Source organism: Lactuca saligna, chromosome 7, assembly GCF_052625555.1.
Source record: "Lactuca saligna cultivar CGN05327 chromosome 7, ASM5262555v1, whole genome shotgun sequence".
In the NCBI taxonomy this organism is placed as follows: Eukaryota; Viridiplantae; Streptophyta; class Magnoliopsida; order Asterales; family Asteraceae; genus Lactuca; species Lactuca saligna.
In genome coordinates this window covers 81,705,790-81,733,561 of record NC_136423.1, presented here as the reverse complement: position 1 = coordinate 81,733,561, position 27,772 = coordinate 81,705,790, and the positions used below count along the sequence as shown (strand labels likewise).

The following is a 27,772-nucleotide window of genomic DNA, read 5'->3' as shown; positions in this document are numbered from 1 at the left end:
GAATGTACGTACCTTGCACTTGCAGTATGTCTCAGTAATAATTTCTCATGTGAAAATGGTGATTCTTCACAATCACTTTTCAAACCCCTCTTCCCAAACGTTTGTATACATGAAAACCCTTTTTGAGTTCTAAAAGTTGAACGTGTATGGAGAGGGAGATGATGGATGGGTGTTTCAAGGTAAGAGGTGACCGGTTGAGGTAGGGTACCATTTGTTAACCGACTATTAGTCTTAATTCGATAGCTCAACGACATAAAAATGGCCACAGTTACCGAAAATTAAATGGTTTTCCCAAATTTAATGACAAAATGTTAGGACTTTTATGGTATATGCCCCTTTTTCGTCTCTCAAACTCATACTCTTTCAATTTATTTAGTGTTTTAATCTACCATAACACGACATATTTACAAAGTCTAGTTTAAATCCTAAACTTGCGAACCCGACACAAACTCAATACGAAAATAAAATTGTTAACACGACACGAAAATTAAACAAAATCGAATTTGGATCAAGTTATCTCAACTCGTTTAAGTTTTGACAGAAAAATGAACACAACACATTTGCCATACCTAATAGTCGTTGGAGATGGTTTGAGGTGTAGGAATTACATTGGAAAAGAAAAAGATTTTAGGTTGGGGTGTGGTGTGGTGTGGTTTTATTTAAAGTTTATTTAACTTTTAATAAAATAGTTTTAATAACCTATAAAATGTTTAAAATGATATAAATGTTATTTTACACATGTAAATAACCAACTATATAAAAAAAAATTAAAATCATCGAGACCAAATAAATAACATATACTCTAATAAATTAATGTTTTTTTTTCCAGTTGTCGCACTCTTATTTAATTTGTCAAATGTTGTTTTATGATTATTTTGAAATAATTTTTTTTCACATGTCATTTTATAAGTTCTTCTATTTTTTAAATTTAAATAATATTTTAATATAATAATTGCAATAAATGTAGTAATAATAAATGGATATCAATATCATTAATAAACTTATCTTTTAATTTAAAAATTTTCAAAATTAAAAATCATTAGTTTTTTTGTTTATTTATTTAAATTATTTGTTTAAATTTAAAAGATAAAAAACATTTTTATGATAATAATTCATTATTTTTCTATATTCTTATAAATTCAAATTTCTCAAATATTTAGATCTTTATATTTTTTTTAATTAACTCATATAATACATGGATCTCACAACTAGTTGTCTCTAATAAATGAATGTTTTTTTACCACTTGTCACATTCTTAATCAATTTGTAAAAATATCATTTTGTGGTTATTTTGAATTAAATTTTTTTTCGTATGTTATTTTATGAGTTTTTCTATTTTATTAAATTTCACATAATATTTTAATTTAATAATTGCAATAAATGTAGTAATACATGGATATCAATTTTATTAATAAATTTACCTTTTAGTTTAAAAATTCAGAAAAATTAAAGTTCATTAGTTTTTTTTCTTTATTTAAATTATTTGTTTAAATTTAAAAGATAAAAAAATATTTTTGTTATAATAATTCATTATTTTCTATTTATGTTTAATCTTTTTTTTAAGTTAATCCATTTAATATATGGACTAAGTTTTGTCAAAAATAAATAAATTTGTGAAAACTTTTTAAAATTTTTGGCAAAACAATTATATTTGTGAAAACCATTTTTAATTTTGTTAGCGGATAATATTGCGAAAACATTTTCTTATTTTCAAATTAAAACGGTTGATTTTTAACCAAACCAAATAGAAAGCATCGTCGGGTACAATAAATAGCATAGCAAAACCGTCGTCAGTGTCACCAGCCTCCAGCCACCTTCGCAGCCATCCACTGCCGAGAAATTGTAGCCACCACTACCATCGCCATGATAGGTCGGTGACATGAACACCATCCATCGTCACAAACACTGAACCATCGCAAACCCTCTTCCGAATTGCGAAATCCGGCGCGACTGCTTTCGCATCCTCCTGGTGTCTAGCTCCACTGATTGTGAACTTCTGGAGACGAATCCTCTTGCCGCGAAACTCCAGTCACCTTTCATCTCAATCCTAACTCACCGGGACTCTAAAAGGAAGACGCTGCTGTTGCGAAGCTACAGTGATCGTAAAACCCTAGCCGCGGTGAAATCTGTCAAGTTTGAGAATTTTTAGGGTTTCTGTCGAGGTTTCTGCTATCGCTTGCGAAATCCTTACCAGTGAAGCATCTTCCAGTGCTTATTTTCTCATCCGGTGTCGATTTTTATCCAACTCGAAGGCAAGTACATCTGGTGTTGTATATCCATACATACATAATCATCACTTTCCCCCAAGCACTATTCTATTCGTTTAGAAAAACTAACAGTAAAATAGTTTTAAGTTGTTATGGAGATCGATCCTCCACATGAAAGCGATGGAAGCACCACCGGATCAAAGGAAAATGAGATGGCTGTGGTGTTCGACAGCTCAGGTATTGGTTTACCATATGCCCCTGAAGATTTCCCTCAACCTGGTGACAAATGGGGTTGGAAAGTGGGAAAAAGAGTTGGAGTTTCAGGACACTTTATAGACAGATATCTTTATCTCCCTGATCGTCTTCACAAAGAAAATAAGTTAGTAGGTTTCTCTGGTGTCACTTGTGGCAAAGGTTTCGCTAGCAAAGCTTCACTTGAAAGGTATTTAATGGAAACATTTCCAGGAATCGATATCAATGCGTTCTTCTCTTCCTTCACTTGGAAAATCCAAGCTGCAAACATCAAAGGTAACTCAATTTCATCTAAATTAATCATAACTCAATTCTCACACATCAAATTCCCAACCAAAATCATACAGGAAACAAAGAAATCATGATGGAAAATCCAATCAGCAATCAACAATTCGATCCAGCAGGGTGTAAAGCGGGAAACATAAACTGCTCAAGTCTAAGACTACTTGAAACAAACAACCCAATATACCCTTACACAATGCCATGTGACATCTGTTGTGTAGAGCCTTATTTCTGCCATGATTGTTGCTGTATACTTTGTTCTAGACCTGTGAATTCCTCCATTAGTGACTACAGTTTCATAAAATGTGAAGCCATGGTGAACCAGAGCCATGACTTCATTTGTGGTCACATTTGCCACATTGAATGTGGACTGCGGTCCTATATGGCTGGGACCGTGGGTGGGACCATCGGTCTGGATGCTGAGTATTCATGCAGGCGGTGTGATGCCAGGACTGACCTGGTCCCACATGTTGAGAAGCTTCTTAGGAGCTGTGAGAGTATTTGTGATTGTGATAAAGTTCAGAAGATATTAAATCTTTGTATTATTATTTTGAGGGGATCCACCAAAGCTAGTGCTATGAAGCTGTTTAATCATGTTCAATCTGCTGTTGCGAAGGTATTTTGTAAGAAATAGCAACCTACTTTTATATATATTTGTTATCAAATTTTTTTTTTGGGGGTAAATCTGTAAATGCAAGAAATAGCATATTACTTTTGTTATCATTTTTTTTTCATATATATATTTGTTATCATTGAAAAAAGGTTAATTTCATAAAAGACCTTATATTTTATGTTTTTTCCGGATTAAACCTTGTTTTTTATTTTTTTCATGAGAAAGACTTTTTTTCTGAAAAAACCCTCAACTTTGTCTTCTTTTCCGAAAAAAACCCTCAACCTTCTAAATGTTTCCAAATAAATCCTCGACTTTTTTAGTTTTTCTTGAAAGACCCTCACATTTTACAACTTTGTTTAGAGAAAAATGACTAAATGTATTTTATGAGATTAACCCTTTGAAAAACCTACCTAGTGCTATAATTGAGTACATCTTTCAAAATATAATGTTCTATTTTAAAATAAATATTTATTTGAAAGTATATGTTTGTTGTTATCAGCTTAAAGAAGGGAATAGTCATGACGATATATGGAAACGAGAAGACATGTCAGCTGTTACCACAGGTGCCTTGTATGTACTTTATTTATAAATAAAATAGAAACCGATGAGCCTATTGCTTCCAATTTCTTGTATGTACAAAAGACATAAATACCCTTCTTATCTTTATCGTTGGGAATACCATAGAAAGCTTGTCCAGTGTAATTTTATAATTTATCCTACACAAAAAAGTAGGTCAAGGACACTTCTGATTTCTTGTCTGTGCAAAAGACGTAAACACCCTCCTTATCCTTTTCGTCAAAATTAAAAAATCATACATTTTTGTCCCACCAAAAAAAGTGAAACAGAGTAGGTCTATGTAAAACACGTAAATACCCTTGAAAACATCATGATCTCACAATATTATTTTCTTTGATAAAAACTTCAATTTTGCATCATTCAGGAGATCTTTCTCAATATGAAACCGATACATTTGAAGTTTCAAATTTTGCTCCTTCACAACGACAAATTTCCTTCACAAATTTTGATTACCGAATAGAATCCATGGAGCTCGAGAAAAAGATCAATAAAACACTCGCCACACTAAAAAAGTCTCAAGAAACCGAGTATAAAATTGCCGAAAACGCCCTCACGGCTCAAAAAAACCATCTTTTAGATCTTTACAAAGAGCTTGAGAAACAGAAGGGCAAACTTGCCAATTGTTCCCCATCAACCGACCCGTCTTTAGTCCATGCTGTTTTCAAGAAAATGGAGGAGATAAAAACCGAGTTTAATAAGATAATTGCAATGCAAGTGATTGGTAAAGGGTTTGGGAAAACATCTAAATATGTATTGAAAGAGCATTTTGGGATGCATTCGGATAACTAAGAAGATTTGATTTGGTTTGATTGATCCTTTAATTTTGTCATTGGGTGTGTAGATTTTTGAACCAAATAACTTAAGAGAGATTGTGTATGTGAACTTAAATGTTGTAGTGAGTTATGGATGTGGTTGTAAAGGTTATATATTAAAATATGGATAATGATTTAGAGACACCCAAATTGATGGTTCTTAGGCTTGTTTCCTTTCTTTTGTCCAAATTCTGTGTTGATTTTAAGAAAATGATGATATGCCTTGGTGATAAGTAAAAATATATTAAGGGGAGGTTGTCATGTCAAATAGAAAAAGAAGAAAGAAAAATGTTTGCTTGAAAATTAGATTTATTTTCAGAACATTTTTTTTATTCAAATACAATTTATCTTAAAAATTAGAAGGTTGTTGAACGATTAAGATACAAATTAATTAGAAAAATTTGGTGCCAATATCTTAATTGAAAATTTAAAAGCCTATCAAGCAACACTAAGGTCGGTAGGAGTACCAATACCACACACCACAGTGAGGTGAGGTTTCACCACGGCATGGTGTGTGGTGGTGTGGTGATCCTCCTGTGCATGATCATTTTGATGCATCTGCTTCTCTTCTCTATCTCTTTTTACATGATTCTTGATATTGTACATCAACACCTATTGCTGTATATTTTGAGTGGAGTGATGTGATAATTTTCTACTGGTGAGAGTTGAGATGATGATGGGAAAATGACATGGGGATGAGGTAACAGACAAAAAATGAGACGACGAGAGGGTACACCCATCGGCCCAAGACAAATTTGTGCAATGTTACATCTTAAATGTGGAAAATCTGTGTGGGTTAGCTATGCAAAACACCTAACATGTAAGAATTTTTTTTTTCAATTAAAAAATATTATAATACAAACTTTTTACAAACATATTTTATACAATTATAGAAACGTTTTTTACAAACTTTTTTTGAAAACTTATTTTAGATCTTTTTATAATTTTTACGGACTTTTTAAAAAGTTGTAAATCACTGGGAATAGAACTTATTAAGGTAATTAATTTTTTGGGTTTTTTACATATAGGTAACTATCTTTTTTTTGTACACATCTAGGTAACAAACTTTTTGGAACTGTTCACATATGACCATTATGACCTGCTGTAGCAGGTTACATCCAGCTACAACAGGTCATAATGGTTATATGTGAACAGTTTCATCAAGTTCGTTACCTAGATGTGTACAAAAAAAATAGTTACCTAAATATGAACAAAACCAAAAGTAAGAGTAAATTACATGAATGGTCCCTATGGTATAGGGGAATTTGTGATTTGGCCCTAACTTATTCTTTTTAACTCGGATGGTCTCTATTGTTTATTTTTGTTGCACGCTTAGTCTTTGTCTTACCTAAAAAGACTATTATGCCCTTATTAATTTATTTTTTTTAATTAATTTTCTTATTTATCTATTTTTATATGTTTAAAAAAATTAATAGACCCCACATATCTGTATCTCATCACCGTAAATCTGAAACCACATTTGAGAAATTTAATTTGGGTCCCTCCGGTCACCATCCCATCTCACATCCTCTTCAACCTCTATTTTCTTTCAATTTTTAGTGACATGGAAGTCTTCACCATCCTTTTTTTTTTGGTCCTTCAACTCTTGCGAACAAACACCATAACCCATGGTCTATTCACTTTATTGGGTTGTGGTGTTGGCTCGCTGAAGTTGAAGGACCGAAAAAGAATAGATGGTGAAGACTTTGTTGTCATTAAATATGGAAAAGAAATAAAAGTTTATGATGATGAAAGATAGGATGGTGAGGAAATACAGATATGTGAGTTCTATTAGTTTTTTTACATATAAAAAAAATACATAAATAAAAAATTAATTAAAAAAAATAAATTAATAAGGAAACACTAGTCTTTTTCGGTAAGACATGGACCAAACGCAACAAAACAAAACAGTAGGAACCATCCGAATTAAAAAAATAAGTTAGGGACCAAACACATAAATTCCCCCAAACCACAGGGACCATTCGTGTAATTTATTCTTACTTTTGGTTTTTGTTCATATTTAGGTAACTATTTTTCTTTTGTACACATTTAGGTAACGAAGTTGTTGAAAGTGTTCACATGTAACCATTATGACCTACTGTAGTCGGAGGTAACCTGCTACAACAGGTCATAATTGTCATATGTGAACAGTTTCAAAAAGTTTGTTACCTAGATGTGTACAAAAAAAAGATAGTTACCTACATGTGAACAAACCAAAAAGTTAATTACTTTAATTAGTCTTATTCCCTAAATCATTTGTAGTCGTGAATTGTGTTTCCATCAGAAAATAACAGTTAAGTCGTCATTTCTACATTAAATGTTTTAGCCATTAATCTCTTTAAGTTAAAAAAAAACAACAGTTAAATCGTCATTTCTACGTTAAGTTCTAGAAAGATATATATTTAAAAGGATAAAATTAATGCCATTATGTTAAGAGGCAAATCATGATTCAAATTGCTTAAGAGATTGCCTCATGGTTTTGGACCTTAAACTTTTATTATATAATTTCACTTAGGGGAGGATAACATTCATATAGTTTTTAGGATTAAGCTTTTCCTTATTAGAGGACACGGTGTTGATGAAGGAAACTCAGCAAAGGCAATGCGGGAAGCATGGTACCGACGGGAACACCACCCCGAGTGGTACACTGCTGCTCCCATGTGGGTTTCTTTTTCGGATGTTGCTGTGTAAAATGTTAGTCATCTCATTTTGCAACCAACAAATCGACTATTTTTTCTATTAAATGCTTTCCTATTTATCTTTTTTTTTCCGTAAGAATATGCATTTAAAAACTAAGTTATATATCTTTGAAAAAGTATACATGATTATTGCATAAATAAATCATTAGTCATGAAATATAATCAATGAATGAGCACGAACCCATTTATAACATGTTTACCATGTGTGATTCGTAAACGATTTGCAATAAATATGTATGAAACAATTTTAAATGTACAAATTAAAAAAATAAATAAATAAATAAAAGTCGAAAAAATCCAACTATTTTAGGAAATGATGATCTGGTCTTTTGGTTATAAAAAAGGGGTTTGTTTCAAGTCCATTGTTTGTATAAAAATGGAACAAAACTTTATCAAATTCTTTATAATTAGTTGTTAAGGGTTTTTAAGTTTTAGAGTAAATTACACGAATGGTCCTTATGGTTTGGGTTAATTTGTACGTTTGGTCCCTAATTTACTTTTTTAATTTGGAAAGTCCTTATTGTTTGTTTTTGTTACGTGTTTGGTCCCTTCTATTTGTTTTTGTTAGACTATTATTTGATTAGGGAAAGATGATGGGATAGATAGGGTAAGGTGAGTGGAGTGGGGTTGGGAGTATGTTTATTTAAATAAATTAAAAAATCAATGGCAAAATAGTATTTTTAGGTAAGATAGGGACCAAACGTGCAAATTACCCTAAACCATAGGGACTATTCGTGTAATTTACTCTAAGTTTTATAACAGTTCACTTAGGACATCTACGACCCACCTCAAATCCATATTTTACATCATTTTTGTGTAAAGTCATCTTCAACTTCACACCATTTTTAGCACCATTTTAATGCAAATAAAGACTATATCTCTAAATTTTGTGTTATACTATTCCTTTACATCAAAATGGTGTAAAACTTTCATATGTCACTTTAGTGTCAACTTTAATATTTTTTTGAGTAAATTACACGAATGGTCCCTATGGTTTAGGGTAATTTGCATGTTTGGTCCCTAACTTATTTTTTTAACTCGGAAGGTCCCTACTGTTTGTTTTTGTTACACGCTTGATCCCTATCTTACCTAAAAATACTATTTTTCCCTTGATTTTTTAATTTATTTAAATAAACACACTCCCAACCTCACTACACTCACCTTACCCTACCTATCCCATCATCTTTCCCTAATCAAATAATAGTTTTTTTTAGGTAAGATAGGGACCAAACGCGTAACAAAAACAAATAGAAGGGACTAAACGTGTAACAAAAACAAACAGTAAGGACCTTCCGAGTTAAAAAAGTAAGTTAGGGACCAAACGTGCATATTACCCTAAACCATAGGGACCATGCATGTAATTTACTCTATTTTTTTATTCTAGTTAATAAAATTGATAGGTATATAATAAATATAATAATTATTCAGTTATAATGTTATGTTATATAATTAAGTTGATATTAATAATTTAATACTTATCTTAATATTTTGAACTTATTTTAAAATTTAATATTTTTTATTTAATAAATGTCATTATTGATAAAATAACACCCAATTCCAAATAATAATATACAAATAATTAATTTGGTTATAATTTTGTAATAATATGAGTGTTTACATAAAAAAGATATAACAAAATATATAAAATAATAATAAGTTGAGAGGTGTTTTTTTAATAATTTATGAGTTAAAAAGAAGAATATGCTAAAGAATATATTTTTGGTGTATAAAAGTTGATGATGAAATATTATTTGTACCATTTTTTATATCATTTTGATGTAGGGTTGGAGATGATGTTAGTTGTAATTGTGTTACATATAAAATTTCAAATCGTTGTTTATTACTATATATTGCAAAATTTAATAATTTTATGTTTTACACTTCAAAGTCACTCACTGTATTTATTATTTTTTATTGCTTTATACAACAAAAATACCAAAAAACCACAAGCAAAAGGATAGACAAAACTATAGCCAAAAAGCTGATTACGTCGTACCAAAAACCGAAACCAAATACAACCAAAGACACGGTTTTTTTTATTAAAAATCAAAAGTTTCGATTTAATTTAGATTTTAGACAACCAAAATATCAATACTTAAGTCGAAAAATTTTAGTGTATTCTGATTATACAATAGGAATAGGAAAACTGACTTAAATATTTAAATTTTAAGGGAATCCTTTCTTATAGCTACAACAATTCCCAAGTGCTACTACAATTTCCATTTTCCAATAAGAAAAAGCTGTTTAAAAGTGACAGTTGACTTGAACACCATAAACTTCATCAGCTACTTCTATTTGACGACATTTTCAATTATTTTAAGAGATCTCTTATTTTAATACATATAAACCAAGTATCCGGTCACCTACAGAATTGTCACTCATATAGTGAAATAACACCATATTTTAAGGTAAATAGAAAGAAATATTCCTAAATGAAGTCGAATAAAAAGTCCAAAAATTAAAAACCTCGACACCATTAATATACACAACATGATCAAACTCGGTTTTCATAATTTCATAAACAAAACATAAATAAGTCCACGAGCATGATCTTATACCACCTGTGTTTGAAACCTGAGTCCTCACTTACAGATTCTCACCTCGTTACTGTTAAGACAAACAACTGGAAGGGACTACAAATCATCATTGCTGTGATGTGTGTGATGCTTGCGGTGGGATCTTTTATATTTGCGGGTATGTTTTTTTGCTGACGTGGCGGGGAGAGGGCGTCGAATTTTCTCAACACTTGGTGGGAGTCCAAATATGCAATCGAAAGGGTTTTCCATCACAACGAAACCATTGTTCATCTGTATGTATTGTGAACAGGTCAGGACAAAACATGACATGACAACCTTGTACTGTGATTGACGTGCATTTTACTTTGACCGATATCAATAGGATAAAAATACAATTTTTACCCCATCCAAAAAATAAAACACAGTAGTTTAGGAACAGATGTCAATAAGACAAAAATTGCAAATTTTTATCCTTCCAAAACGGTGCGACTATGACAGTGATGTGACTGATGTCAATGAGACATGAACATTGAAATTTTTTCTTTTATAAAATATTAAACTGTTCTTTGTGCAGTAGGTGAAAAAGATACTGTGTGTTCCTGTTAAGTCCATTAAGTAAAAAAGAAACAGATACTCACAGGAACCGGTTTGCGTTTCGGAACAATGTTGTCATCATGATCATAGGATTCACGGGTATCGGGTTGTTGGGGATGGGGTGGACTTTCAACAAAGTTATTACGTAAACGCCACCTTGATTTTGGCATGTCCGATGTTGAATCATCGAAAACATGCTCACAGTAGAAACTTTTGGATATAAGTTTTGTTGTTGTTGGATGATTTGGATACCTTCTCAACATTCTACACATAGGAAAAACAAAAACAATATATTTTTTTTTTTTTTTGGATTTAGTACGAAGTAGAAATATTCTATATATTATCAAACATATTTGTTTAGGAAAATGATTCAAGTAACTCACATATTTGCCAACTCTTTTTGCATTCGGCTTCCATCCATGCAAAGAATTTGTTCAATGCATGAATTAACCGACTTCCTAAATCTCCATGTTGCAGTAATTGCAGCAGCTCCTAGAAAATCATTAATAAATTATAAATTCATATTATGAAAATAGTAACAAGATAAATAAAAAGATTCCATTGTAATCAGAATATAGCTATAACTGAGTTTCATCATAAAAAAACTTTCTCAATTTGAAGGAATTTCAACAATCTTTTTTAGCAGCTGTATCAACATAACATAGTACCAAAAAGTATCCTTTTATATGTTTCACAATCTACAAAAACTTATATATATTTAAACTATTTTGCTTGCTGGTGGCTGGGGGGGGGGGGGGGGGGGGGGGGGGGGTCACTTACCTCCTGCAAGGTTGATGCGAAAGAGCCTATGAAGATTTCCAGTAGCTGTGAGGAAAAACAAGTAACACCATTATAAGCTAAAATGCTTATAAACATATTATAATGTAATTTAAAGGAATATGGGAGAAATTAAATATCACAAAAATAAATTGAAAATATGTTTAGAGTGTTTACCTGACCATGCAATTGCAGCACCAACTCCTGCACCAACTGTGAGCTGTCTAAGTGTATTTCCCTTCCATGTCATAAGAAAGTTTGCTTCTTCAACTGATATCTTATCCTGAAAATATTTATTTATTAATCTGTAATCACACCTCTTTAATAATTAGTATGTAATCTACTAATGATGATATGCATATCCAGACTATGAATTTTCTTTTATTTTACACTCTGAGAAGAATGCACATTTGGTTTTATAAGGAAGAAGTATTATAAATAAATGGATTTACTTTGTCATTCCAAAAGGTATAATCGTATCCTATGATCATTTCCCACCTTAGCAAACTACACGTTTTGACAATTGATGTAAATCTTCCAATTCATCCGGTTGAAATTGGTAATGATTTGTCAACTTCAATCTAAATGCAGCATTTCTAATACAATCCCTTTAAGATAGTTATCGAAAGAACTTAAAGAAGTTCATGGAAGTAGCAACTGTGAAGCAATTGTGCATAAATTGAAAAGTCAAGTGGGGCTTTTTCCCCCTTTGATGTATTTTTCTAATCATTAGAAAGCAATCGGAATTCTCGGAGATAAAAGCAAGTGGAACACTCACTGATCCGAACTACATTATGAGTGTAAATTGTTTATGAAGAATTAACAAAGATTATAAACAAAGATAGAGTACTAGAAAACGAAATCACAGAAGGTAAACAGTAGTGCTATCCAATATTTCTTGAGTCTGTATAGAACGATGCAGATCATATGTGCAAATACACAAGTGTATAGAGTACCTTCTTGAAGCGGAGGACGTTTTCAAGGTCAATTAGGGATTCTGCCATTTCAATTTGCAAAGAAGCACCTCAGAAAAACAAAAACCCTCTATGGAATCCGTTGGGGAAACCGGAATTGCCCGATAAGCAAGGTACGGAGTGTGGCACTTGGAGTCGGGTCGGATTCAATATATGACCCGTTTCTAAAACATTTGTATTCATGATTTCATGTAAAAAATATGGAAAATGATTTAACAAGGTAATAATTGTTGGTTTTGTTTATAGATAAAACTTCAAAAATGGTTCATGTAGTTTTATAAAATCTGAAGTTTGGTCCCTAATTTACAAAAATCTTACGGATCATCTCTGTGGTTTCAAAACTTTCAATGTTTAGTCCTTCCGTCTAACTTCATCAGCTTTCTACCGTTAAGTAAGAGGAATTTTTGTCATTTCAATACCGAATGACCATTTATGAAGGTTTTATATTATTTTAAATAAAAAAACTAAAAATAATTATTTTTTTTTCTTTTTTCTCCATCTCCACTGAGTTCTGCTTCTCCAACTCCACTGAGTTTTGTTTCTCCAATGATTACAGGTGTTTCATTTCCAGATTCAAGATCCAAAAAAATCCAAGTCCCACTACGTAGATCTCCAGCTCCGGTAAATTCGAGTCATTGACAACCGACGAATTCAACAAACTTCTTTTTCTGTGAATTTTGGGTCTGTGAACTTAAAACAAAAGCGAAGAGTACTCTCTATTTCTCACTCTGTATTTATGTAGGAATCTTCTGGGAAGAATCGGGGTTGAAATTTTTATGGAATACATGGGTCCTAATGTTTCTTATCATGTTCCAAGGGTTGAACCATTAGAAGTAAATTCTCGTTCTATCCCTATTGCATCTGTAGCCGAATTATTTTTAGATTCAAAACGATCCATCACTCGTGAGGCCCCCTTGTAATTGAACCCATACCTTTGCTAGTTTCTTATAGAGCACATGTGACAGATTCCCCCAAATCAAAGTCTAAGATTATCAACGAGTTTTGAATCTATAGTTTATGTTTTGCATAACGATGATTCATTTTCAGCTTCCCCTTCAGGGTCTCCTAGTTCTTCTCAAAACCTACAAGTTGATGCTAATGGAAACGAAGTAAGAAGAGGTCGAGCTCTTGTAGTCATTTTCAACACAATCGATAGATCCGAGAGGAAAGACGTGGGGCCCGGATACTCCGAATACGTTGCAGATTCTAAAGAATTGAAGAAGATGAAGACAACAAAAAGACGACTTTCTTACAAGTGTGGGAAAAGGGAGGTGGGAAATGAAAGAATCTTGTTTGGTTTGTGATCCAAAATATTGTAGTAATTGTGTTCTTAAAGCAATGTGATCGATGCCCAAGGGTAGAAAGTGTGTTACTTGTATTTGTGAAGCGATTGATGAGTCAAAACGTCTTACTTTATGGAAGAATTCGAGGTTGTTATCTCGGTTGCCTAGTCCTTTGGAAGTGAAACAAATTATAGAAGCAGAATAAGAATGCTCTGCTAATCAACTAAAACAGAGAGAATGGAGAAGGGAGGTGTGGATTTGGCTTTCTTTTTTATCGAGAGAGAGAGAGAGAGAGAGACTTGCATATTAGATTTTATTTATATATTTATTTAAAAAAAAGTAATAGAAAACCTCATAAATGATACCTGGGTAGTAAAATGAAAAAAATGCCCCTTACTTAACAACTAAATGGTAACGGAGTAAGCCGGAATGACCAAATGTTAGAAGTTTTGAAACCATAGGGACGATCCGTGAGGTTTTTGTAAATTAGGGACCAAACTTCAGATTTTGTGAAACCACAGGGACCATTCTTGAAGTTTTGTCTTGTTTATATTTGGTCTTTTTTTTATACTTAATATATCATTAAAATTGTTTATGCTCACCTAAACTATTGCGACCTGTTATTGTATGTTACTGCTTATGTGGCTCTTACATGGCATTATATGGCATCTATGTGGCTTATTAAATGAAAGTCCTACGATATTAAGCTATTGTATGCTTCATTCTCATCAATTGTGCCCTAGATCGACATGGATGCTTCTTCTTCTTCTAAACAAAATGTTGAATTTTAACCTCAATATCTCTGTGATTGTGGGTTACCATCTCGCGTACGTACTTCACGAACTAAAGATAATCCATGAAAAAATTCAAATTCTGCCCTAACTCCATGGTAAATCAAATGCTTTTACTTTTTGGTTTAATGTTCTTCTTCTAACCAATTTGTTTATATTTTCCAAGAACGAAGGTCCAAAATGCAAGTACTAGGAATGGTTGGATCCTGAAACCCATGAAAATAACTTCAGTTCCACAAAAACAAGTGAAAAAGAATTATACAATTTAACCCTGAAAGTTTCTATATAGGAAAACGAGATCAACATAAGCAAGATGAATATGGAACAATAATATTTGGTTGTTAGACAAGAGTTTGAAAAATTGAAATGCAAGCTATTTACTCATAAAGTTGTAGTAACATCCCAAAATCTCATGCTAAATTTTTCTTTTTTAGAATAATAAAAGCATCCATTTAAAAAAAAAAAAAGAAATGCATGCAAGGAAACCATTTGTTCATAAACCATTATTCAGAAATCAAAGTTAATAAGAAGACAATGTGGAGTCTCAAATCATAAATTTGTTAATGTGTGTGTGTACAGTCCTGCCTTCGCAATCCGATAAGCACCTTCAAAATATTTAATACCAACACAAAGCTTAGTGAGTTCCCCAAAATATCTCATACAACACAACATATTAATAAACTATGGGTTATCAACAACCCTAGGACTATCAGCAGTCTTGAATATCACATACAACACACAATATAAACAATATAGGTTATCAACAACCCTGCGGACTATCAACATTCCAAGTGGGCTAACAACACTCTCTGTGGATTAATAGTACACCTCACGGGTTATCAGCAACCCTGGGGACTATCAGCAGTTCCATGGACTTACAGCAGCCCAGGATTTATCAACAACTCAGTTCACATATAGTAGTAATCAATAGCTAAGACCCAACTGGTCAAGGTATACTACCACACACGTAAGTATAGTGAAAAGACTCACCTCGTGAATAATAGCTAACACCCAACAACTTACACATTAGGTAGACAAGTACAATGAGACACCTAACAACAATAAAGAAGTACCCTCTCAGTCTACACTCTAAAATGTGACAACCGTCAATTTCTGGCCAAGTCAAAGTCAAACTAAGTCAACGATTCAAATCGGTCAACTCAACTAGTACTTGTATGATAGGACTTACTCTATGTTTACTAGTGTACAACTCTCCATCTTAATAACAAAGTGTCGCTCAGAAGCTTCATATGTTCAGAAATTCTAAACCCTAAGTAGGGTGAGTGATGTAAAGACTCTATAAAACACTATTACGTACCCTTCGGGGGCGTATAACACTCATAACAAGGCATAATGGGGTCTACAAACCTAGCACCACGGGACAAAACACTAACAAAAACTACAAACAAAGTGTCTTTCAATCTCTCTCACATATTCTCTCTCCCAAATCTCTATCAAAATCTATTTCAACTTTTTAAATACTCCCAGGCCATCCCGGCCCTTCAATTAGTTGAAAATCAATCGAAACAGGAAGTTATTGCGAAAAACAGCACTTTGAAAGCAAACCCCTCTCAAGAAGTAAAATTGTGACAACCCGAAATTTCTAGTTTACATTCTTCATTTTTATCAAAGTTAGCTTCGTTTTGCTACTTTATAATGAAGTTTTGGGTCTAAACGAGTGCTTAAAGCTTACAATAATTGAGATACGTGTCGTAGGATGGGTTAGTTTGGGTGTAGCATTGGAAAAATGGGCCAAACACACCAAATCAGGTGTGTGAGACCGCACACTAGTTTGTGCGGCCAGCCATCCACACATAGGCCAACCACACACACCTCCAACCTCACACACCCTCCTATATATACTATCCTTGGTCATTTTGATCATTTCTTACACTATTACAAAGCTAGGACTCGAAAATCCTCTCAAGTATCATCCGGAAAGGTAACATCTTTCACCAAAAACACCAAGAACACCAAAAATACCATGTTTTCTGGCAGCACACATGGCCGCACACACATTCTGGCAGCACACCTAGCCGCACACACGTGCTGGCAGCACACCTGGCCGCACACATGGCCGCACACAACACATATAGTGTGTATTCAGGCCATACACTCTCTTGTATAGCCTTTTAACCCTTCGTACAATCATTTATGGTTGTAACACTTCAATATAAGTGTTTACTAGTCCCTAAAGTGGTCCCAATTCAATACCTAGTTGTTCAAAACACTAATTATATTCATATATGTATCAATATGTGCTAAATAGGATTCGCGTGTGTACTCAAGTCACTACTTGATACATAGCAACAGATCCAACATTGTCATTAGAACCACTCACTACAAGTGAGTTCATACCCCTTTAATTAACCTTTGAAATACTTTTAAATGTTTTAAATGCTTTTATGGGGGGGGGGGGGAGGGAAACAAGTTGAATACTTATAGTTATTACATCAATCACATGTGATTAATAACTACAAAACCAATGATTTTACTACTATTCACACTGTTTATCAAAGCTGTTTTACTTCAAACTATTTTACTTATCAAATACTTTTACTTAAACTTTGTTATACTTATTATAAGTTGCATGCCCATATATGTATAGTTATATAAGCAATGTTTAAAAGGCTTAGGAAGGCCGCACACCCTATTTCCTTTTCCTCGATTTGGATGTGGTCTGGTGGGATATCGGGTAGCCGTCCGAAGGTCGTTTCAATATTAATTATATATCATGTGTACATATATAGTCATAAAAGTTCTTCCATGTTCATATATACTAGTTACATCATCTGTAAGTTACCATCAGGGTAACACAGGATCATACATATACTATTGTTAGATTAATGAGTCAGTTCATTCATGAGTCAATACTTATTACTATGAGAACATATACAACTATACTAGAAAGAGAACATATACAACTATACTAGAAAGAGAACATATACAACTATACTAGAAGGAGAACATATACAACTATACTAGAAGGAGAACATATACAACTATATTAGAAAGAGAACATATACAACGATACTAGTACGAGTAACATTACATTACATATACATGAATACATTAACCATTGTGATCTGTATCGGAGCATGACTTCAATGCCATGGCCCGTGTTGTAGCCAGAGTCTCTTGAAGGGAGAGCGTGAGTTTGCATATAGATCTATACTGGATTGACTATCCTACACCTTGCTGCTAGCTACAGCCGGACCTGCAGGTCTGCGGGTGCCAAACGTCATTTCATTTTACGACCTACATTTGTCGTTGTTTATCCAGTCGATAGTATGGTACAATTAATCACATGATACCTTAATATAAATCCGGTTTAAGGTAGTTAGTACAGCAGTAGTTCCTATAATACAACACTACAGTACTACATTAATTTACCCTTTACATATTTAGTGATCTTTTCACTTAAACATTAATGTACAAACTATATTTTGAGAATGATAGTTACACTTGGGAAAATTACACACTTTTACAGTAAATGAACATACAAAACAGTTACGCCTTGGTAGAAGGCTACTTTTAATAGAAAATATAGGTTTTTCTAAGACATTCAAACTTTTACAAATACTTACAAACATTCACGTACTTATATTACCAATGTTCACAAACTCGTGTTTATAAATGCGTTCAAACATTTTGATACAACCGCCGACACTAAAATACTTATGAACTCACCAGCTTTAATGCTGATAAACTCTTTCAAAATAACTTGTATTCTCAGGTCATCAGTAGACAGGTACCCAGGCCAACTTTTGAGAAGATGGAGGGCATTCAAGACTCATCTTATTATTTTGATTTACATTTTTGGTGTCTACAACTGTACGGAACATGCTTGTATTAAAATTATATATTTAATAAAATGGATGATGTTGTTTGCTTGTTTACTGTTATATTGTGTTGTGATACTATACATGACGTCCTCCGCCCCAGAACGTTTCCACCGTTCTTGGTTTTGGGGTGTGCCAGATTGGTATCAGAGCATTGTTCATAGTGAATCGAGTATATCAACCCATAAAAGATATACTAGCTATAAATACACTGGGATTAAAATACTCTGACCAAGAGTTTATACTTATAAATAATAAAATATTTAATTAAGTATAGAAGTCTGCATTCATACTAAAATCAGTGTCACTAGGACAATACAAAAGAATGACGATTGTTGAACAACACAGGTGGACTTAGAGACATATAGACAAAACTGGGAAGATATAGCCTGATCAACTATATTATCCGAGTGTTGACTAGCATGTGCCTAAGTGTAGTTATGTGGTTGCAACAAGTCTAAAATCTTACCAACAATACCACAATGAGAACAGTAGAACATAACATTAAACTTAAAATACTATAGGAGTATTTTGTACTACTACACGCTATTCATACACTAGATTCTTATACCTCTCATCTCGCGTAGATTTAATGGATGGATTCCACATTTCCGGAGACCCGTACTTTCCACCCAACGGAAATGCTGGATGGCTTGAGGCAGAGTCTGATGATGAGCATCAAATCCCTTTAGATGATCATCAAGCAGAAGGCTTTTCTAATGGATCTGACTCTGAGCCTGAAGTCAACAACCTACCGCTAGTAGGTCAAGCCCCAAACAACAACCCCCGACCAGTTTTCCTAGGGCCTACACCTTTGTGGGCAACCAACTTGAATCGCTAGAGCGATGAACAGGGTCAAACCTTATGTTACTTTGGGGACCGCAGTTTTTACAATCTCAACTTGAATCGAGTAGCCATCGACCGAGTCATGGAGATTGATGCCAATTCTAGTGTCAACACAGTCCACATTCTCCGTCTCGAAGAGGAAATGGAAAGGACCAGGAGAACCAATGAGACCCTGCAGCAACAGCTGGCTGCCTCCCAAGCCGAAGTCATAGAACTTCGAGTTCGTCAAAGGGATCATGAACGACACCTTCAAGAGGTGGTCCGTCAAGTGGGAGACCTTAGGGTTTGCCCGAGGAATTCCCATCGCCGTTAGAAGATGTCTAGTACATCTTTATCTTTGGGTTAAGGATTAGCCTTTAGTATCTGTGCTCTAAGTAGTACTTGCCTGTAAAATATTTCTAACTTTCAAGTACTCTAACTAGGAATCTAGGAACTGTCAAACTTTCTGTATGGTATGATGTAAGACCTACTCTTAGGTCGATTTTCCCTAAAACTTATTACATCGATAATACCAGTATTGTAGATAGTTATCTAATATGTGGGAAAAATCTGTACTTTTGTGTTTTCCCTAACTAATCTTCCTTGTTGTGATCTCAAACACTTATTCAACTGTTGAGCTATGGTTACTAGTCCATGTGTCACTCACACCTCTCTTACAATTGATTCTTACCATTTTGTTTATCTTTATAAACTTATAGCTGAAAGATGCCTCCTCGCAAATCTCCCAGGAATAACCCTGCACCTCCACCACCTCCTCCTCCGGTCATCGATAATGCAACCCTGAATGCTATCGTAGCTGCAGCAGTGGCAACTGCCATGACATAGTATCACTCTACTGATGCCAGCAGAGGTGGAACCCCTGTTGACTTTATTCCTGTTGAAATCCCTGTGCGCTCAAGAGAGTGCTCCTACAAGGATTTCACCAACTGCAAGTCGAAGTCCTTCTAGGGCACCGGAAGAGCTGTTGCCCTCTCGCAATGGTTCGAAAAGACTGAATCAGTCTTCGAAATCTATTCATGCCCTACTGCGAGCAAAGTCAAATATGCCGCATGCACCTTTGAAGGAAAAGCCCTGACGTGGTGGAACGGCCACGTTAAAGCGCTAACTCTTGTAGTGGCGAATGACATGGGATGGGAAACCATGAAAGACCTCATGATTGAGGAATACTGCCCGAGGGGCGAGATCCAGAAATTGGAGCAGGAACTTTGGAGCCTAACCATGAAGGGCTCCAACATAGTCGCATATACCGCCAGATTTAGCGAACTGGTGGCCTTCTGCCCCAATATGGTTCCCACTGAAGGGTAAAAGATCGAAAGGTACATATGGGGGCTAGTGCCTCCGTATCAAGGGAATGTCCTATCATCAAACCCCGCTACCTTCGATAGTGCCAAGCGACTAGCACAACGACTCATTGACCATGGAGTCAAAACCCCTGCAACAACAACAACCCTAGCCATCCCGGAACCCTCCAAACCCACTGACACTAAGCGGAAGTTCTGGGAGGAGAAGAAGAAACAGCGAGCTGCCAAAAAGCAGCAAATTGTGGCAGTGCATGCCGCAACAACCCCTGCTACTGCTACTGCTCCGGTGGGACAGTATGCTGGAAATTTGCCTAAGTGCAGCAAATGCAATTACCACCACAACGGCCCATGTCGTGAAATGCAGTGCACTAACTGCAACAGGAAAGGACACACAGTCCGTTTCTGTAAATCTCCGGCGAGGCCGATCACCCAAGTCCCCGGCTCCTGCGTGAGCCAGACCTGTTATGGATGTGGCGAGGCGGGCCACTATAAGAGGGACTGCCCCAAAGCAAAGAATGCTGGTGGAGCAGGGAGGGTACTAGCAATAGGCCATGGGGAAGCAGTTGCTGACCCGACAGTGGTGACTGGTACGTTCCTCCTCGATAAATCCTATGCATGCATTATGTTCGATAGTGGAGCGGAGCGAAGCTTCGTGAACCATAAATTTTCTCGCATGCTTAAACAACAACCACACACACTTAAAGAACTATTCACAGTAGAAATGGCTAATGGAAAAACCGAAAGTACAAATAGCATATACTTAGGATGTACCCTAACTCTAGATAACCATTCATTTCCAATCGACCTTATGCTGGTCTTGATTAAAAGCTTCGACATTATCATCGGCATGGATTGGTTGAGTCTTCGTCGCATCGGCATCATGTGCTACGAGAATGCAGTCCGTCTAAACCTCCCATATAAAGAAACTCTTATCGTCTACGCCGACAAATCCGGTGCGAGTCTTCGTATTATATCAAGTATTCAAGCACAGAGGTATCTACGTAAAGAATACGATGCATTCCTTGCTCACGTTGTCGATACGAGCCTCGAAACGAAAGAGCTAAAGAACATTCCAGTAGTGAGCAAATTTCCCGACATCTTCCCAAAAGAGCTACCAGGATTACCTCCGCTACGATAGGTCAAGTTCATAATCGACTTAGCCCCAGGAGCTACCCCAGTAGCCAAGTCGCCCTACCGATTAGCACCAGCAGAGATACAAGAACTATCTGGTCAACTTAACGAACTGCTCAGCAAGGGCTTTATAAGACCAAGAGTCTCGCCTTGGGGAGCACCGGTCTTGTTCGTTAAGAAGAAAGACGGATCATTCCGTATGTGTATCGACAACAGAGAACTCAACAAACTAACGGTCAAAAATCGTTACCCTCTGCCTCGCATAGACGATCTATTTGACCAACTGCAAGGGGCGAACTACTTTTCCAAAATTGATCTAAGATCCGGATATCACCAATTACGAGTACTAGAGGAGGATGTTCCAAAGACAGCCTTCCGAACTCGTTACGGACACTACGAGTTCGTGGTGATGCCGTTCGGATTGACCAATGCGCCCGCAGTTTTCATGGATATGATGAATAGAGTATGCCGACCTTACTTGGATCAGTTCGTCATTGTCTTCATAGATGACATCCTGATCTACTCCCGAAGTAAGGAAGAGCATGGCGATCACCTGCGACAGGTTCTAGGAACTTTACGAACGCAGAAGCTCTATGCGAAGTTCTCTAAATGTGAATTTTGGATCCGAAGAGTCGAATGCTTAGGACACATGGTACGCAAAGAAGGAATCCACGTGGACCCATCCAAAATTAAGGCCATTGAGAACTTGTCAGCACCGAAGACGCCTACATAAATTCATCAATTTCTAGGTCTCGCTGGCTACTACCGTAGGTTCATACAGAACTTCTCCCGAATTGCAAAACCTCTTACAACGCTGACCCAGAAAGGCGTGGCCTTTGACTGGGAAGAGAAACAGGAGAGAGCGTTCCAAATGCTCAAATGATCCTTGTGCACCGCACCAGTACTATCCCTCCCCGAAGGGATAGAAGACTTCGTAGTCTATTGCGATGCATCGAACCAAGGGCTCGGGTGTGTTCCGATGCAGCGAGGTAAAGTCATCGCCTATGTCTCGAGACAGCTGAAGACACATGAGGTCAACTACACGACCCACAATCTCGAACTAGGAGCAGTTGTATTTGCTCTGAAGATCTGGAGATATTACTTTTATGGAACAAAAAGCACTATCTTTACTGACCACAAGATTTTACAACACATATTCGATCTGAAGGAGCTCAACATGAGACAACGATGGTGGGTCGAGTTACTCAGTGACTACGAATGCGAAATTCGTTATCATCCGGGTAAAGCCAATGTAGTAGTTGATGCCCTAAGTCGGAAAGAATATTCTGGTCAAAGAGTCAAATCTTTGACTATGACTATCCATTCACACTTGTCCATACAAATTAAGGTTGCGCAGCTCGATGCTTTGAAACCTGAAAACATGGCAAGTGAATCCCTGAGAGGAATGGATAAGAACTTAGAGGTTAAGGGTGGCGGAGCTTATTATTTCATGGACCGGATCTGGACACCGAAACAAGGTGGTTTCTGAGACTTGGTCATGACCGAGGCGCACAACACTCGGTATTCCGTCCACCCAGGTTCATATAAGATGTATTTGGATCTCAAAAAGCTATACTGGTGGCCTAACATGAAAGCAGAGATTGCTACCTTTATGAGTAAATGCCTTACTTGCACAAAGGTCAAGGTCGAATACCAGAAACCCTCCGGTCTCCTACAACAGCCGGAGATCCCGGAATGGAAGTGGGAGCGGATCACTATGGATTTCATTACCAAGTTGCCCAAGACAACAGGTGGACTTGATACCTTATGGGTCATCGTCGACAGATTGAGTAAGTCTGCACACTTCCTTCTGATCAAAGAAACAGACAAGATGGAGAAACTTACAAGAACTTACATTAGGGAGATAGTACGACTGCACAGTGTTCCCATATCCATTGTCTCGGACAGAGATAGTAGGTTCACTTCTAGGTTCTGGCAGTCGCTACAGAATTCCCTAGGAACTAGGCTGGACATGAGTACAGCCTACCATCCGCAGAAAGACGGACAAAGTGAGAGGACTATTCAAACCTTGGAAGATATGTTGCGAGCCTGTGTGATCGAATTTGTGAAAGCATGGGATACTCATTTACCCCTTGTTGAATTTTCCTACAACAACAGTTATCACACAAGCATAAAGGCTGCTCCCTTCGAGACCCTCTATGGCTGTAAGTGCAGATCCCCTCTGTGTTGGGCTGAGGTGGGTGATACCCAGTTATCTAAAGAACGAGTTCCTAAAAGCACTCTCATAGGTCCAGAGATCATACGGGAAACGACAAAGAAGATCGTTCAGATCCATGAACGATTGAAAGCCTCCAGAGACCGACAGAAAAGCTACGCTGGTAAACGTAGAAAACCGTTGGAATTCCAGGTGGGCGACCGTGTTCTATTGAAGGTCTCACCCTGGAAGGGCTTGATACGCTTTGGAAAGCGTGGAAAGCTAAATCCAAGGTACATAAAGCCTTTCGAGATTTTTGCCAGAATCGGCCTGGTAGCTTACAAACTCAATCTACCGAACAAAATTAGTAACATACATTCTACCTTCCACGTATCGAACATGAAAAAGTGTCTGTCCGACGAGACTCTTGTAATCCCACTCGACGAGATCGAGATCAACGAGAGCCTCAACTTCATGGAAGAACCAGTAGAGATCATGGACCGAGAGGTCAAGCAAACGAAACAAAGCCATATCCTAATAGTGAAGGTTCGTTGGAACGCCAAGCGAGGACCCGAATTCACTTGGGAACGAGAGGATTAGGTGAAACTGAAATACCCTCATCTTTTTACGTAATTACGTGTAAATACTTATTTGCTTAAATTCTAAATCCGGGACGAAATTCCTTCTAAGGAGGGGATGATGTGACAACCCAAAATTTCTAGTTTACATTCTTCATTTTTATCAAAGTTAGCTTTGTTTTGCTATTTTATAATGAAGTTTTGGGTCTAAACGAGTGCTTAAAGCTTACAATAATTAAGATACATGTCGTAGGATGGGTTAGTTTGGGTGTAGCATTGGAAAAACGGGCCAAACACACCAAATCAGGTGTGTGCGGTCATCCAGCCGCACACAGGACAACCACACACACCTCCAACCGCACACACCCTCTTATATATACTATCCTTGGTCATTTTGATCATTTCTTCCACTCTTACAAGGCTAGGACTCGAAAATCCTCTCAAGTATCATCCGGAAAGGTAACATCTTGCACCAAGAACACCAAGAGCACCATGTTTTATGGCAGCACGCGGTTCTGGCAGCACACCTGGCCGCACACATGGCCGCACACACACATATAGTGTGTATTCAGGCCATACACTCTCTTGTATAGCCTTTTAACCCTTCGTACAATCATTTATGGTTGTAACACTTCAATATAAGTGTTTACTAGTCCCTAAAGTGGTCCCAATTCAATAGTTAGTTGTTCATAACACTAATTATATTCATATATGTATCAATATGTGCTAAATAGGATTCGTGTGTGTACTCAAGTCACCACTTGATACTTAGCAACAGATCCAACATTATCATCAGAACCACTCACTACAAGTGAGTTCATACCCCTTTAATTAACCTTTGAAATACTTTTAAATATTTTAAATGCTTTTATGGGGGGGATACAAGGTGAATACTTATAGTTATTACATCAATCACATGTGATTAATAACTACAAAACCAATGATTTTACTACTATTCAAACTGTTTATCAAAGCTGTTTTACTTCAAACTAAAACAAACTATTTTACTTATCAAATACTTTTACTTAAACTTTGTTATACTTATTATAAGTTGCATGCCCGTATATGTATAGTTATATAAGCAATGTTTAAAAGGCTTAGGAAGGCCGCACACCCTATTTCCTTTTCCTTGATTTGGATGTGGTCTGGTGGGATATCGGGTAGCCGTCCGAAGGTCGTTTCAATATTAATTATATATCATGTGTACATATATAGTCATAAAAGTTCTTCCATGTTCATACATACTAGTTACATCATTTGTAAGTTACCATCGGGGTAACACAGGATCATACATATACTATTGTTAGATTAATGAGTCAGTTCATTCATGAGTCAATACTTATTACTATGAGAACATATACAATTATACTAGAAAGAGAACATATACAACTATACTAGAAAGAGAACATATACAACTATACTAGAAGGAGAACATATACAACTATACTAGAAGGAGAACATATACAACTATACTAGAAAGAGAACATATACAACGATACTAGTACGAGTAACATTACATTACATATACATGAATACATTAACCATTGTGATCTGTATCGGAGCATGACTTCAATGCCATGGCCCGTGTTGTAGCCAGAGTCTCTTGAAGGGAGAGCGTGAGTTTGCGTATAGATCTATACTGGATTGACTATCCTACACCTTGCTGCTAGCTACAGCCGGACCTGCAGGTCTGCGGGTGCCAAACGTCATTTCATTTTACGACCTACATTTGTCGTTGTTTATCCAGTCGATAGTATGGTACAATTAATCACATGATACCTTAATATAAATCCGGTTTAACGTAGTTAGTACATCAGTAGTTCCTATAATACAACACTACAGTACTACATTAATTTACCCTTTACATAGTTAGTGATCTTTTCACTTAAACATTAATGTATAAACTATATTTTGGGAATGATAGTTACACTTGGGAAAATTACACCCTTTTATAGTAAACGAACATACAAAACAGTTACGCCTTGTTAGAAGGCTACTTTTAATAGAAAATATAGGTTTTTCTAAGAGATTCAAACTTTTACAAATACTTACAAACATTCACGTACTTATATTACCAATGTTTACAAACTCGTGTTTATAACTACGTTCAAACATTTTGATACAATCACCGACACTAAAATACTTATGAACTCACCAGCTTTAATGCTGATAAACTCTTTCAAAATAACTTGTATTCTCAGGTCATCAGTAGACAGGTACCGATGCCAGCTTTTGAGAAGATGGAGCGCATTCAAGACTCATCTTATTATTTTGATTTACATTTTTGGTGTCTATAACTATACGGAACACGCTTGTATTAAAATTATATATTTAATGCAATGGATGATGTTGTTTGCTTGTTTAGTGTTATATTGTGTTGTGATACTATACATGATGTCCTCCGCCCCAGAACGTTTCCGCCGTTCTTGGTTTTGGGGTGTGACAAAAATCCTCTCAAGAAACGAAACCCACTCAGGAAGCGAAACCTCTAGGATGAAAAACCTCCTGATGCGAAACCTCTTAGATGCGAAACCTTTCGGATGCGAGATCTCCTGATGGGAAACCTCTTGATGCGAAACCTCTCGGATGCGAAACCTCCTGATGCGAAACCTCTCGGATGCGAAACCTCTCAGATGTGAGACCTCCTGATGCGAAACCTTCGGATGCGAAACCTCCGGATGCGAGCCTTCTCAGCAACGAACCCTCTCGCTTCTCAAGTTCGATTTTTTTACCAATTTCACATTTTGAGTCCGTTTTTGATGATTTTGACATGGGATTTTCACCCAATTCATATTTTTGACATATTAGACTCTTTAAACTTATATTGTATTCCCATCTTGAGGATTTATTAATTATAAATCATATTTTTGTTCAAGATAATATCTAAAGGACATAAAGGTACTTGTTGACTTTTCCATAAAGTTATGACACAAGCCGTCCTTACACCTACTTTATGTCACTATTCATACTCTACCTAGTCAAATCATTGTCATTTTTCAACTCCTTTCTAAGACTCCACAAGATTTGCTTTAATCAAATCCACCCAAGAAATCTTCATTCTTCTCATCCAAGATTCCACTCCTCACCAAAAGCAAACTTTCACTCACACACACTCTCTTTCTCTCTCTCTCTCTCTCTCTCTCTCTCTCTCTCCTTCTAAAACACGAATTCTCCAGGTAGTTTTTGAGTGATTCCTCCATTTTTGGTAAGTATTTTCCTTTAACTTCTATGTAATGACCCAATTTTTCACAGAAAAATTTCATTTTTGAATCATCAAACATATTTCCATACATTAAGAATTCCAGTTATAATTGTTTTCAAAACATAAGTCAAATACAACTTTTATTCCAACATCAGAGTGTCCCGTGAAAGCGCCTGAGAGAGAGTGCACACCGCACCATCACACCTATCCCTTGCCCTTGGGATCTAAAGTACCTGAAACAAATCCATAACCTGTAAGCTAATGCTTAGTGAGTTCCCCAGAGCATAACCCACACAATCCACATATCATATTAGCTATAAAGGCTACCTCTACCACATAAC

At 35.9% G+C, this 27,772-nt stretch overlaps 2 protein-coding genes and 1 pseudogene across 2 annotated transcripts; 2 read left to right on the top strand and 1 right to left on the bottom strand.

Annotated features, from left to right (window-relative positions):
- The first annotated feature begins 1,743 nt into the window (after positions 1 to 1,743).
- On the top strand, positions 1,744 to 4,905 carry LOC145005145 (CDPK adapter, putative (DUF1423)). Its single transcript, XM_078964196.1, has 4 exons — positions 1,744 to 2,735; positions 2,807 to 3,357; positions 3,854 to 3,917; positions 4,295 to 4,905. Exons 1-4 carry the CDS (start codon positions 2,360 to 2,362, stop codon positions 4,717 to 4,719), a joined length of 1,416 nt encoding a protein of 471 aa, XP_078820322.1. The 5' UTR covers positions 1,744 to 2,359; the 3' UTR covers positions 4,720 to 4,905.
- Positions 4,906 to 9,874: 4,969 nt separating this feature from the next.
- Positions 9,875 to 12,422, bottom strand: LOC145004053 (uncharacterized). The gene is made up of 6 exons (XM_078962953.1): positions 12,285 to 12,422; positions 11,506 to 11,611; positions 11,332 to 11,376; positions 10,935 to 11,043; positions 10,596 to 10,815; positions 9,875 to 10,248 (listed from the first exon to the last, which is right to left on the bottom strand). Exons 1-6 carry the CDS (start codon positions 12,330 to 12,332, stop codon positions 10,075 to 10,077), a joined length of 702 nt encoding a protein of 233 aa, XP_078819079.1. The 5' UTR covers positions 12,333 to 12,422; the 3' UTR covers positions 9,875 to 10,074.
- Positions 12,423 to 13,087: 665 nt separating this feature from the next.
- LOC145007088 (uncharacterized) overlaps positions 13,088 to 27,772 on the top strand; it is a 57,806-nt pseudogene continuing 43,121 nt past the window's right edge.

Bases quoted from the DNA above. Each gene is read 5' to 3' on its own strand.
- LOC145005145 (XM_078964196.1), top strand. From the start codon at position 2,360: ATGGAGATCGATCCTCCACATGAAAGCGATGGAAGCACCACCGGATCA. The intron at 2,736-2,806 runs GTAACTCAATTT...AAAATCATACAG, and splicing joins CCAAGCTGCAAACATCAAAG to GAAACAAAGAAATCATGATG. The intron at 3,918-4,294 runs GTGCCTTGTATG...TGCATCATTCAG, and splicing joins CATGTCAGCTGTTACCACAG to GAGATCTTTCTCAATATGAA.
- LOC145004053 (XM_078962953.1), bottom strand. From the start codon at position 12,332: ATGGCAGAATCCCTAATTGACCTTGAAAACGTCCTCCGCTTCAAGAAG. The intron at 11,377-11,505 runs GTAAACACTCTA...TTTTCCTCACAG, and splicing joins TGCTGCAATTGCATGGTCAG to CTACTGGAAATCTTCATAGG. The intron at 10,249-10,595 runs GTGAGTATCTGT...CAATACATACAG, and splicing joins CGAAACGCAAACCGGTTCCT to ATGAACAATGGTTTCGTTGT.